Raw genomic sequence first — 13,725 nt, 5'->3', positions numbered from 1 at the left:
TTTACCACCACCTGTTCGTGTTTCGTCTCCCGATTGCTTTTGGTTTTCCCCTCGTCTTCACCCAGACCGTGTACCTGTTTTCCCGTTCCCTGGTTTTTGTTTGTTTTTTCTTTTCGTTGATTAAATATCAGTTTAAATCTTACTCGTTGTCCGTGTCTGCATTTGGGTCCTGCTCCTCGTAATTATTCCCCGCACCGTTCATAACAGAACAGTCTGGCCATAACATGGACCCCGCAGACAATGTGACTGATCCTCTGGGATTTTCCGCTCGCCAGGTGTTGTCTGCTCAGGGAGTCCTACTTGGTCAACACTCACAGACACTACAAGGTATCCTGGAATGCCTGAGTAAGTTCTCCGCTTGTGTTTCTCGCATTGAGAGTAGCCAGGCGAGGCCTGTCTTAGCTTCCTCTGCTAATGCTGAGTCAGCAGCTACCCCAATGAATATTCCTCTGCCCCGCAAACCTTATGTACCCGCACCCGAGCGTTGATGATGGCAAGTAAGTGGATTGCAGAGATTTTTTGTTTCACTGTTCACTAGTGTTCGGTCAGCAGCCTATGTGTTAGGCTTGCTCACTGGCTAGGTGTATTAGTGACCCCAGTTCCTCGTTGCCAGAACCTCCAGATTTGTTCAGCAAGACCAAGGCGTTATCCCTGCCACCTCACCGTCCCCATGATTGCCCCATTGAGTTGCTACCTGGGTCAACTTTCCCTACCAATCGTCTGTATAACCTGTCAGTACCCGAACGTGAATCCATGGAGACATGTCAATGATTCACTCAAGTCCAGGATTATCCGTACTTCGTCCTTTCCGCTGGGAGCGGGTTTTTTCTTTTTGGCCAAGAAAGACAAATCCCTACGACCGTGTATTGATTACCGTGGTTTGAAAAATATAATTGTCAAAAACAAGTACCCATTGCCACTGATCAACTCCTCCTTTGAACCGCTGCATGGCGCCAACGTCTTCTCTAAACTGGACCTCTGCAGCGCGTACCATTTGGTCCGGATTAAGGAGGGTGACGAGAGGAAGACCGCCTTCAATACACCGCTAGGTTATCTTGAGTATCTGGTTATGCCTTTTGGTCTTACCAATACCCCAGCTGTATTCCAGGCCCTTGTGAACTGATGGCATCCTGATTTTTTCGAAAGACTTGTCGGAACACGTCGAGCATGTCCGCCAGGTTTTTCAACACTTACAGGAGAACTGGCTATTCGTCAAGGCTGAGAAGTGTGAATTCCATGTTTCGACAGTTTCTTTTCTGGGTTACATTCTTGAGAGTGGGCAAGTGGTGGCGGATCCAGCCGACGCTTTCCTCTAGGTATTAGTTACAGCGATTTTTGAGTTTGCCAAATTCTATTGTCCGTTTATACAGAGCTAAAGCCAAGTGGTACCCCCTATGAACAAGTTAATTTCACCGACTATCCCCTTTGTTTGGTCACCTGCTGCGGAGGAGTCCTTTCAGACTCTTAAGAAGCGCTTTTCTTCCGCCCCCGTGTTGGTCCAGCCTGATCCTTCGTGCCAGTTCATCGTAGAGGTGGATGATTCGGACCTGGGAGTGGGTGCAGTGTTGTCGCAGCTAGCTGTAAAGGATAACAAGGTTCCCCCTTATGCTTTCTTTTCCAAGAAACTGTCCCCGGCGGAGAGAAACTATGACGTTGGGAACTGCGAGTTACTGGCAGTTAAATTAGCCCTAATTCCCATCGTCCTAGCTGTCTTGGGTGGAGTAACTCCCACAACTCCCTAACCTGCTCCGCCACAGGTATGCCCCCCTTCGACGCATATTTAGAAATGGACCAAAATGGTTCAGGTCTCGAACGAGGGGTTAAGGGTTAATTTGGAGCATGACAGGTGCACTTTGGTGTATTGATCTGACACTTCAACATGTCGCTGTTACTATTGAACATTATGATCTTATAGTTCCCACAGATTCAGGTTTATTTTATTTATAGTGCCAAATCATGAGAAAAGTTATCTCAATACACTTTACATATAGAGTAGGTCTAGACCACACTATAACTTATTTATAAATTTACAGAGACCCAGCAATTCCTCCATGAGCAAACAGTACCAGCAACAGCAACCTTCCGTTTAACACAGGAACATCGAATAGACCCGGCTCTATGGAGGACGGACATCTGCCTTGACTAGGTTTGGGATACATTTAGAAGCTCTGTAGTCATAAAATGTACACCCATTTAGTTCTGAACATGTAAAATGCTCATATGGAGCTTAAGCTTTCACAGTTTAAACATATAAAGCTCATATTTAAAAGTAAACACTAAATATGGAAAGGGTATGCATAATTAAAAACATGATGAATGCTATTTCAACTACTAACTGTAGCACTCATTTCAAATATTAGAAAGTAGAATGTACACACTAGATTGTGTGGGTTCTGCAAAACTTTGCATGTAATGTCGATGTGGTGGCAGTAGCTCAGTCTATGGGGAATTGGCTTTGGGACCGGAGGTTGGCACTTTCACTCTTACACCTCTCCATTAATGCATGTCTGCAGGTCATGTGAGTGTATATCAGGCCTGTGTGTGTAATTTACTAACTTTTGTAAGTGTTAAAATCGAATTTCCCCATTGTTTCTTTTTATTGCTTCCCTTAAGGTTATTTTCCATTCTTAAACCAAAAAAAGAAGAAGAAACCACATAGACAACTTCATGTTACAGGAGATTTATTCAGAATAGACATTTTGAACAGGCAAACTCATTTGAAGACAAACATTTAATTTTGGAATGTATTTAAGGACTGATGGAATCAATTGTTTCCTGTTCACCTAGTGTCTTTCTGTCTCTTAATACTCCTCTCCCTCATCCTCTCCATCACCCTCAACAGAGTCGACTCCAACCTCCTCATAATCCTTCTCCAGAGCTGCCATGTCCTCTCTGGCCTCAGAGAACTCTCCCTCCTCCATACCCTCACCCACATACCAGTGAACAAAGGCACGCTTGGCGTACATCAGATCAAACTTGTGGTCAAGTCGAGCCCAGGCCTCTGCAATAGCAGTGGTGTTGCTCAGCATGCACACTGCCCTCTGGACCTTGGCCAGGTCTCCACCAGGAACTACAGTGGGGGGCTGGTAGTTGATGCCCACCTTGAAACCAGTGGGGCACCAGTCCACAAATTGGATGGAGCGCTTGGTTTTAATGGTGGCTATGGCAGCATTCACATCTTTGGGCACCACATCACCACGGTACAAAAGGCAACAAGCCATGTATTTGCCGTGGCGAGGGTCACATTTCACCATCTGATTGGCTGGTTCAAAGCAGGCGTTTGTGATTTCTGACACTGAGAGTTGCTCATGGAAAGCCCTCTCAGCAGAGATGACTGGGGCATAGGTGGCCAGAGGGAAGTGGATACGGGGATATGGCACCAAGTTGGTCTGGAACTCAGTCAGATCAACATTGAGGGCACCATCGAAACGAAGGGAGGCAGTGATGGAGGACACAATCTGACCAATTAGCCTGTTCAGGTTGGTGTAAGAGGGACGCTCGATATCGAGGTTCCTACGGCAGATATCGTAGATGGCCTCATTGTCCACCATGAAGGCACAGTCAGAGTGCTCCAGGGTGGTGTGGGTGGTCAGGATGGAGTTGTAGGGCTCCACCACAGCGGTGGATACCTGGGGAGCTGGGTAGATGGAGAACTCCAGCTTGGACTTCTTGCCGTAGTCGACAGACAGACGCTCCATCAGCAGGGACGTGAAACCAGAGCCGGTGCCCCCTCCGAAGCTGTGGAAAACCAGGAAGCCCTGAAGACCAGTGCACTGGTCGGACTGAGGACAGAGAAGGGGAAGACAAATATATGAAACAAAATTCAAAGATTTAATTTGGTTAATTTAGTCAAAATTAGGAATGCATCCCTCCTACCAGTTTGCGGATCCTGTCCAGCACAATGTCGATGATCTCTTTACCGATGGTGTAGTGTCCACGGGCATAGTTGTTGGCAGCATCCTCCTTGCCAGTGATCAGCTGCTCAGGGTGGAACAGCTGACGGTAGGTCCCAGAGCGTACCTCATCTGAAGAAACAAAAACATTTAATCAGTTGTTGTTTAGAATGATCAGATATTGCACTTTTGATTTCCCTAAGTTAATGTTCAGCCGGAGGTGATGACACTTACCGATCACAGTGGGCTCCAGGTCTACAAAAACAGCTCTGGGGACGTGTTTTCCAGCTCCAGTCTCACTGAAGAAGGTATTGAAGGAATCATCTCCTCCTCCGATGGTCTTGTCACTGGGCATCTGTCCGTCCGGCTGGATCCCATGTTCCAGGCAGTAGAGCTCCCAGCAGGCATTGCCAATCTGGACACCAGCCTGACCGACATGGATGGAGATACACTCACGCTGGAGGAAAGAAAAAAGGAGGTTAATTACCTGTATGCGTTATTTAAGGCATGTGACATTAAAAAGACACTGTATTTTATCATAAAAAACATGTACATTTCACCTATGTCATGCAAATAGAGTTGTCTTCATTTGTAGTAGAAAAAGTGGACTTTTAACTTGAAATTAGCCCTCATTCATAATAAATATTAAGTCTATATTTCTAAGAAAATAGCTGCTAAAAGTATTAATATAACAAAATTTCATTGGTGATATAACGCTAATTTCTTTAGGAACAACAGCCAATCAATGGCAGTCTGGCTAACAGTTGGCTAGTTTCAGCTCTGCCTTAACTTTAAACTGGTGCTAAGATTTAAACTTAACATTGATTATAACTAAATAAAAGTATACCAATTAATGCATTTGATGTCATGTTACATTTTGAACTTCATGGTCCGGACAGTGTGAACAGTATTGTGCAGCCCCTCATCAAACTGGGAAATTCAACATCCACAAATAGAAACGGACTGAATCCAAACCTGCACCTCAATAGAAAACTTAAACAACCAAAAACTCATGGAAAAGCACCAAAATACAGTGGTGGAAAGTAGCTAAGTACATTTATTAAAGTAACGCTATAAAGTAATTCCATTTCATGCTTCTTTCTACTTCTACTCTGCTAGATTCCAGAGGAAATATTGCACTTTTTACTCAACTACATTTATTTGGTAAATTTAGTTCCTTTGCAGATTCTGAAGAACTTCAAATGCAGGCTTAGGACCTGTCTGACTAAGCAGGCATTGGAATATAGGCCGATCCTACATATCTATCTATCATTTGCTTATGTATATTCAATGATGCCACTTTGCTTGCTCTTTTATTGTTTGTATTCCTTTGTGGATTAGATCATTTTCAATTTAACGACACCTGAGGGGAGATTACCCTAACAAGCCCCTATGGGTTTTCTTGATCTCACAGGCACAATTTGTTTCTTTTTTTATATTTTCCTATGTATGTATTTGTTATATATTTTGCCTTTGGGTTTTTTTTGTTTTTTTTATTGTGCAAATTAAAAATCATAAAAAATAACACAAACTTTTACCAACAAATGTATTATTTTAGATAAAAACCACGGTATATAAAGTAAATAAAACTACCCTTTATCAGCTGCAACATTAAAGTGACATTAACATTAATCTATCAATAATTATAATCTGATAATATAATATTCTGCATATTACTTTAAGTACATTTTGTTGATGATTCTTTGTACTTTTCCTTAAGTAACATTTTGAATGCAGGACATTTACTTGTAACAGAGTCTTTCTTCAGTGTGAATTGTATCTGATTATATTTTCAAAATGCATTATGTGATGCAATCTGTATATAAACTTTGCATCAATATAAAGATTTTAAAACATGTAAAAAACTTTTAACTGGTGCACTGCGCTGTGTCTGGGATGCAGTTGCCATGCGACCAGCCCATCATCACTCAGCAGTGTCCATTAACAAGCAGCATGAATTTTTATAGCCTTGCCCCTTTTTGCGGACAGTGCACTTAATCCATCCTCCCTGCAGACAGGCTGTCTCTGGGTTGTGGGACATGTGAAGACAGGCATCCTCCCTGCAGCCCACACCAAACCTCATATTATGTTTAATAAATGAAAAAAAATACTAGTTTAAGAAAGTACATCTTTTCATTATACCTAAAGCGTATTTCCACTTTTCCATTCATGTTAACACCCTCCTCCAATCCCTAAAAGACCTTGAAATATGTTTTTTTTAATGTAAGGTTTTTGAGGAGTTCTTACCATTTTTGTTCTGTTGTAGTCGTCGGTGGAGGGTTGAAGCTCCTGGAAAGGGAATCTTACAATTCGACAGTAATGGGGTCGATGTAAGAGATTGAATGGCCTGATGGAGGGTGGACAGCAGTATATATACAAGTGTGGGCCTGTGCCGGTGGCTACTGTGCCGCCATTGGTTTATTTTTCTGTCAGTCTGAAGCTTCGAGGATATCCACGGTTTCTATTGGATGAGCGTCTCTCTCGCAACATAGACCGCCTCCCAGACCACACCCGGATCCAGCATGGCACCCCTCATTGTGAGGAATATGCAGCTTTTCTTTCTTCAGAATGCTGGTACCCAATCTGATCTGACATTCAGCAAAAAGTTAGTATGCACATCCACATTAGAAATAAATGAACCCATGCAGAATGACATTTAAAACATCCTCTGATAGAACAGACACATTTATCACGCAGTTAACTATAGTCACATTGATCATTTATTTGATCTTTTTTAGTGCTCATATGATACACTTGATTCATGAACACCTGCCAGTATAAAATCAGCTCATCTAACCCCTAATTTATTGCTCTAATTACAAGCCCTCTGTGTACATTTAAAAGTGGTTTCCTTCCACACTGCAAAGTTATATAAATTGTACACAAAGATTTGGATGCTGGTATCATTTGTTATCATTAACCTCCCGCCTTAAGACAATATTAATAAACATGCAGCTGCAGTTTCATGCAAAACGTCACAAGTTGTTTGAACCCTATTTGCAGGTACAAACCAGTCCAGACAACCTTCTCCTGTAGTTATATTTTTGATGCAGTTTTGCTCTGACCTTGTCCTCTCCAGCATCCTATATGATACCTCCATGCAGTAATTATTCCACATAGGCCGTTGTTTAAAAACATGATGGCTGTGGCTGTTATTGAGCAGTAGCAGCGGTTGATTTTCATTTCCAGTATTCATATTTTATTCTCAGTCTATCACAGACAAAAGAGGCCAAACTGCCCTGTTAGAGATGAGGGACATGTAGGCCACAGAGATCCACAGACACCCAACCCCCAGCGCTCCTCCCAAGATTGAGTCGTTGCTAGGAAATGAATAACTGCAGTTGCCTGGATACGGGCAGTATCCACATACACCGCCTTTATCTGGTAGTCATGTGACACAGCTTAAATGGCAGCATTAACAGGCTGCAGTGCAGCTGCCTCTGTGGGGGGATGTGAAGCGTCTCAGCCGGGGGTTTTTTCCCAAAAAAAATCTTTCAGCCTGATGCCCTGTGACTAAGGAAACAGATCCTCTTGCCAATAAGTGCACGTATGTGTCCTCCTCTGATAAAACTGATGACAAAAAAAACAGCATTGTCATGAGGATGATGGGATGTGGCCTCTGCAAACACAAGATGAATGCACATCAATGTGAGTCCGCTCTTTTGTTCACACACATCAAGGCGGTTGTTCATATAAAACCTCATTCTTTCTTTTTCTCAGAGGCAGTAATGTAACTGGATGTGTGTAGCAGCTCTGTTTGTGTTAAACATTCAACTTTCAATGAGAAAGACCATAAATTGTTCTTCAGTGGATCTAAAGGGAAGAAAAGCAAACTAACAGGCAGTTAAACCGCTTGGTTGCTACCAACAAAGGAGGCTCTGTGACAACAGTTTTTCCAGAGGCAGACGTGATACCTCTTTAAATGTGAGCTGGCTTAAAATAACCACTTTGAGATGCAAAGTCACGGGTATCTGATCTCTGCAGAAGGCTACCTGCAGCCACAGAGGAATCACAATTCATTTACAACAGCCTCAAATCAGCAGCATGACATCTCCCTGTCTGTGTAGCTGTGCTTTTCCCCCAGTGTTTCTGATTGATAATGCCTTTAAGCTGATCAGATTTATTCCTTAGGTAATGAGTTATTTTAAGTCTACGGACCATATATACTGGATTTGAAAGGTTGCAGCAGCCAATTTAAAACTATTTATTTACATGAACATTATGTCCATGTGTGTTTCTATTGTCAATAACACCTCAGCTTTATTTCTCAATTGTTGCTTTCATTTTTCCAACCTCTGTCTTTTTCTATTTATGACCCAGTGGACTGTATTTACAGGTGTATACCCACCTCTTTTTCTGGCAGTTTATCCACTTCCTCCTCTGTAGCCTATTGATCTGCACACCCACCCCATTAACTATCACTACACCACTGTTGCAACCTACACAATACAATACTTTCGGTTCAATTGGCACATCTAGATCTGTTATAAAATGGATTCATTGATTATGTATTACATGTGTTCGTATCTGTTTCGATGTTCTTGCATCTATTGTGTTTTGACCTGTGTGTGAGCTTGTAAATAAGAAACAACAGATACAATAAAAATATGAACTTAACATCACAGAGGGTAGCAACTGAAAGAAAATGTCTGAGCAGCAACAGTACATTATATCTGCATGTAGAAGAAGCCAGATTGATAAAAATAATGAATCACTACTTTTGATGAATAGATAATGTGTTTCTTCTTGATTTGCAGAACTAAAACATCAATATGTCAATGTGTGTGTGTGTGTGTGTGTGTGTGTGTGTGTGTGTGTGTGTGTGTGTGTGTGTGAGGCCAATAACCACCCTTGCAACCACAACTCAAACAGAATATATAAAGATCAAAATCTTTGCTCATTCATTTATGCAAATAAGAACAACACAACCTTCCTGTTTTATCTGACGGTCCAGTTTAGCTTCCCGCATTAAAACTTTCTGCTGTGGCAGATGGAAAATATGCTTTGTCACTTATGTGGGGTATCATGTTCTCTTTTTGCAGGATACAGTGCGGGCAGTTTCATGCCATGAAGGACCACTCCCACCTCTCTAGCATTCCCATCCTCCCTCTCTTCTCTTGGTGTGCAGCTGCTCAGACACTCCCTTTCTCACAGCTGCTGCTGAGGAGGAGGAGGAGGAGAATGTTCTTGTCCTGGCTGGTCGCCACGGCTGCTTCCTGTTTCTCTCTTTCATCCCCTGCAGTTCATATTGGGTACAGCGACCATAAAAAGCTGGTTGTAAATCATATATCCTCACTTGCACTTGCCTGCTGAATAAATGTGTTCTGTCAAAAGCAAGAATTCTACCACATGAAGGATTTTTGCAGTTGGACTAAGCTACTTTTCAACTTCCCTGCATGATTCAAGACAGCTTAAAGGGCAAGGATTTAATGTTGTTACTGCAGGAGTCCCGCTGTGAACAAGGACCGTATGTGCATATGAAGGGCTGTAGTGTGACTACGTGGCCATTATGTCACGTAAACCGCAATCCAGGCAATTTCAGTTCCTCAACCAAGACAAGAGTCCAGCTGAACTGCACACACAGAGACAGGCTGACGTGCAGCCACGTGATCGGCCCACTGAATGACATCATTGCTGCAGACAATCTGGGACAAAGAGGGAGGAGGAGAGCTGAAGAGTTGGCATGCTGGGTGAATACCATGATGGCAGGCCTCAGCATCAACATGGACGCCCGGCTGATGTCAGCGGGATGCAAGCATCTTGTGCAGCAGAAGCATTCAGCCATTTTGCATCACTTCTAATGCATCAGGTGCAGCTAAAAGAGACGTTACAGATCTTTTTTTTCCCTTTTTTTTTTTTTTTTAACACAGAATTGGTTTAAAGCCTATGCACCAGGATATATCTTTGTATTGATTTGCATTCTGCCACACCCACCTAATAGATGCAGTCATTGCTCATTCCTCTGCATGGATAATGCATTGGCCTTGTTTGAACTGTAGCCCTTTATTCAGTATTCATCTTTAATTTCTGTTCCCAAAATATTTCAGTGGAAAATTACTTTGCGACTCCAAAAATAAAAATAAAGTGCCATCACTTAATAGGCCTTATCTAATCATATTAGACAAATACAATGGCAACAGAGTATCTTATTTGCACTTGAGGAGCAGGTGTTACAGTAATGCTTTTGAATTCAGAACACAGATGAGCTCAGTTGAAACATCATTACCAAATGGTGGTAGTAAAAACCTTTTTTAGTCACAGTGCAGAAGCAGGTCCCCTTCCCTCACTGCTGTATAAATCTGAGAGCACCGCCCTCCCGTTCAGCAGTTGTTGCATCGACCCCGTTGGGTACAACACGCGACGCAAACCCCGCACACGTTTTTAAAAAAAGCCAATTTCTTCACATCGTCTCCTTCTCGTCTCCCTCTTTGAACCGCAACCGAAAATATGGTAAGTTGACTCTCCTCCTGTGTGTGTCTGAGGCACTTTTGTGAGGTAGAAGTGAAGTTTAAAGCTGCTGCTCGGCTGCTTCTCACGACGTCGTTAACGGCTCTCCATCTCTGATCGATCTTCTCCAAATGAGGAAATAAATGAACTTAAGTAGCTTTAAATTGAACATATTATATTTAGGTATGAAGGTGAACACTGTGATGCTGCTGTTGGTTGAAACAGAACTGTCTGCAGCACTGACACTCTCATTGTGTAGAGATGAGAACAATGCACTGACTGTCTCTGTTCAGGCTTCAGGAGCAGGCACTCAGGTGCACCAGTCTGTTTTTCTTCATAAAGCAGCAGCATTCATTGTCTGCATTTGAATGCTTTCACTCACGTTTAATGTGTGCATTCGCTAAAATCGGACATAAATATCCTGTTAGAAAGGAGGGAGGGTTCAGATTGAGGGGGGATGGATGGAGACGTCAGATTGCAACTATTATTTTTAATTCATAGGATACATTTGCAAAAATATTTTTGATCTCATCCATAATTAAAAAAAAGAATCCAACTCAAGGCTTCTGTTTTAAGCATGGCATGAAATATAAGGGGTTCATTTAAACACACATTTGATTTAATCCAAACCATTATTTTAAGTTGGATTATATGCAAATATATAAAATGACACAGTCGTGTTAGGGCAAATGGTGGTCTCCAAGCAACCGCTGTGAGTGTGCATCCCCAGGGCACGACAGCAAACGGAATATTCCAGAGTGTTAATGTGCCAGACACAGGCAAATGAATTTGCATTTGTGCTTATGCTTGCAAAAGAGGGAGAGTGTGGGATACAAAAAAAACAAGAGGACAAAAAGGAGTGGAGGAAAGACGAGACCAGCGTCCTGCTTCAGCAGGGGGTTGCTGTCCCCTGCAGATTATGGTGCAGGGTGGTGCCTTCTGCTGCATTGCTTGTTCATCTCAGATAGGGGGAGCAACTGAATGTTCTCAGAGATGCATTAGATGCACACAGTTATTGTGGTATTGGACGTAAAAGCCAGCAGCATCAGAATGTACCGTATATGTAAGTGAAATTAACACATAATGCATACAGAAAAATAAACTCCTTCTTTCTTTCCTCCAGCGTGAGTGTATCTCCATCCATGTCGGTCAAGCCGGTGTCCAGATTGGCAATGCCTGCTGGGAGCTTTACTGCCTGGAACATGGGATCCAGCCGGACGGACAGATGCCCAGTGACAAGACTCTCGGAGGAGGAGATGATTCCTTCAACACCTTCTTCAGTGAGACTGGATCTGGAAAACACGTCCCCAGAGCTGTTTTTGTTGACCTGGAGCCCACTGTGATCGGTAAACTCCAATGAAATATAGATGCCATAGTGAGCTTTAGATTTTTTTTTAAGTCAAACCCTTTAGTCATTTCTGATCGAATCGGTCTCTTCAGATGAGGTACGCTCTGGGACCTACCGCCAGCTCTTCCATCCTGAGCAGTTGATCACTGGCAAGGAGGATGCTGCCAACAACTACGCCCGTGGACACTACACCATCGGTAAAGAGATCATCGACATTGTGCTGGATAGGATCCGCAAACTGGTGGGTAAATTCAGAGCAGGAGTCATCCATTCCCAATTTTGCTCTAGAATATTAAATCAAATAACTGTTTCTTCCTGTTTTTAGGCCGACCAGTGCACTGGTCTTCAGGGCTTCCTGGTTTTTCACAGCTTTGGAGGTGGCACCGGCTCTGGTTTCACCTCGCTGCTGATGGAGCGTCTGTCTGTCGACTACGGCAAGAAGTCCAAGCTGGAGTTCTCCATCTACCCAGCTCCGCAGGTGTCCACCGCTGTGGTGGAGCCCTACAACTCCATCCTGACCACCCACACCACCCTGGAGCACTCTGACTGTGCCTTCATGGTGGACAACGAGGCCATCTACGATATCTGCCGTAGGAACCTCGATATTGAGCGTCCTTCTTACACCAACCTGAACAGGTTGATCAGTCAGATTGTGTCCTCCATCACTGCCTCCCTTCGTTTTGATGGTGCCCTCAATGTTGATCTGACTGAGTTCCAGACCAACTTGGTGCCATATCCCCGTATCCACTTCCCTCTGGCCACCTATGCCCCAGTCATCTCTGCTGAGAAGGCTTACCATGAGCAACTCTCAGTGTCAGAAATCACCAACGCCTGCTTTGAACCAGCCAATCAGTTGGTCAAATGTGACCCTCGCCACGGCAAATACATGGCTTGTTGCCTGCTGTTCCGTGGTGATGTGGTGCCCAAAGATGTGAATGCTGCCATTGCAACCATTAAAACTAAGCGCACCATCCAATTTGTGGATTGGTGCCCCACTGGTTTCAAGGTGGGCATCAACTACCAGCCCCCCACTGTAGTTCCTGGTGGAGATCTGGCCAAGGTCCAGAGGGCAGTGTGCATGCTGAGCAACACCACTGCTATTGCAGAGGCCTGGGCTCGGCTTGATCACAAGTTCGATCTGATGTACGCCAAGCGTGCCTTTGTTCACTGGTATGTGGGTGAGGGTATGGAGGAGGGAGAGTTCTCTGAGGCCAGAGAGGACATGGCAGCTCTGGAGAAGGATTATGAGGAGGTTGGAGTCGACTCCGTTGAGGGTGAGGGAGAGGATGAGGGAGAGGAGTATTAAGAGACAAAACTAGGTGAACAGAAAACAATTGATTGCAATGTGTTCTTGAATGCATTATTACCAGTTTGGTTCCGTTCTAAATAAAATTCCTGTGACATGTGAATGCCTTTGTCTTTTATAAATTCAATCTAAATATATATTGAGTTTCCTACAAAATTTAAATCCTGAATAATGAGTCATTCCATGTAATCAAGTTGTAGACTCAGAACACCAAGCATTTAAATCATAACCTTACTAAGTTATGCAATATGCATGAAAGAATGTGTAAGATAAACAGCATTTCAATACACTTCTCCATTTAGGGTCCCTGATTAATGCTGGAAACCTGTTTAATAACAATAATTGCATTTAAAAAAGAATCTAATTAATTAATGAAAAATGACATGTCAAATGACTTGTGGGGATTCATTTGAACAACATGTGTGAAAATATAAAACACAGATAAGTCCATAGTGAGATTATTTTGGGGGTCTAGCCTAAATCATAAGGAACTCATCTACAACATTAGTGCAGCTGCCTCCTCAGTAACTGTAGTGTTAGAAAAGTGTTCCAGTGAAATAAGATGACAACTTTTGAGTAAAGTTTATTGGAAAAAACATTCAAATTCAGTTTTGTCCAAATGTCTGAAGTAAACACTTACACCACGTGTTGGTACAAAAGATCAGTCTAAAGTCTAAAGTATAATTCCAGGAATGTTTTGATCAGAAAACCTAAATATTATACACTCATGA

General features: G+C 42.9%; 2 protein-coding genes across 2 annotated transcripts; one reads left to right on the top strand and one right to left on the bottom strand.

Annotated features, from left to right (window-relative positions):
- Positions 1 to 2,763: 2,763 nt before the first annotated feature.
- LOC310951307 (tubulin alpha chain-like) lies at positions 2,764 to 6,247 on the bottom strand. The gene is made up of 4 exons (XM_083919459.1): positions 6,141 to 6,247; positions 4,128 to 4,350; positions 3,877 to 4,025; positions 2,764 to 3,782 (listed from the first exon to the last, which is right to left on the bottom strand). The coding sequence occupies exons 1-4, from the start codon at positions 6,141 to 6,143 to the stop codon at positions 2,802 to 2,804; spliced, it is 1,356 nt and encodes a 451-aa protein (XP_083775585.1). The 5' UTR covers positions 6,144 to 6,247; the 3' UTR covers positions 2,764 to 2,801.
- Positions 6,248 to 10,227: 3,980 nt separating this feature from the next.
- LOC310951515 (tubulin alpha chain-like) lies at positions 10,228 to 13,028 on the top strand. Its single transcript, XM_083919775.1, has 4 exons — positions 10,228 to 10,343; positions 11,464 to 11,686; positions 11,781 to 11,929; positions 12,014 to 13,028. Exons 1-4 carry the CDS (start codon positions 10,341 to 10,343, stop codon positions 12,992 to 12,994), a joined length of 1,356 nt encoding a protein of 451 aa, XP_083775901.1. The 5' UTR covers positions 10,228 to 10,340; the 3' UTR covers positions 12,995 to 13,028.
- Positions 13,029 to 13,725: the final 697 nt, after the last annotated feature.

The sequence above is a fragment of the Echiichthys vipera genome (assembly GCF_963691815.1).
Source record: "Echiichthys vipera genome assembly, chromosome: 9".
Classification (NCBI taxonomy): Eukaryota; Metazoa; Chordata; class Actinopteri; order Perciformes; family Trachinidae; genus Echiichthys; species Echiichthys vipera.
The sequence above is the reverse complement of the archived record's forward strand: the minus strand, read 5'-3'. Positions and strand labels throughout refer to the sequence as shown.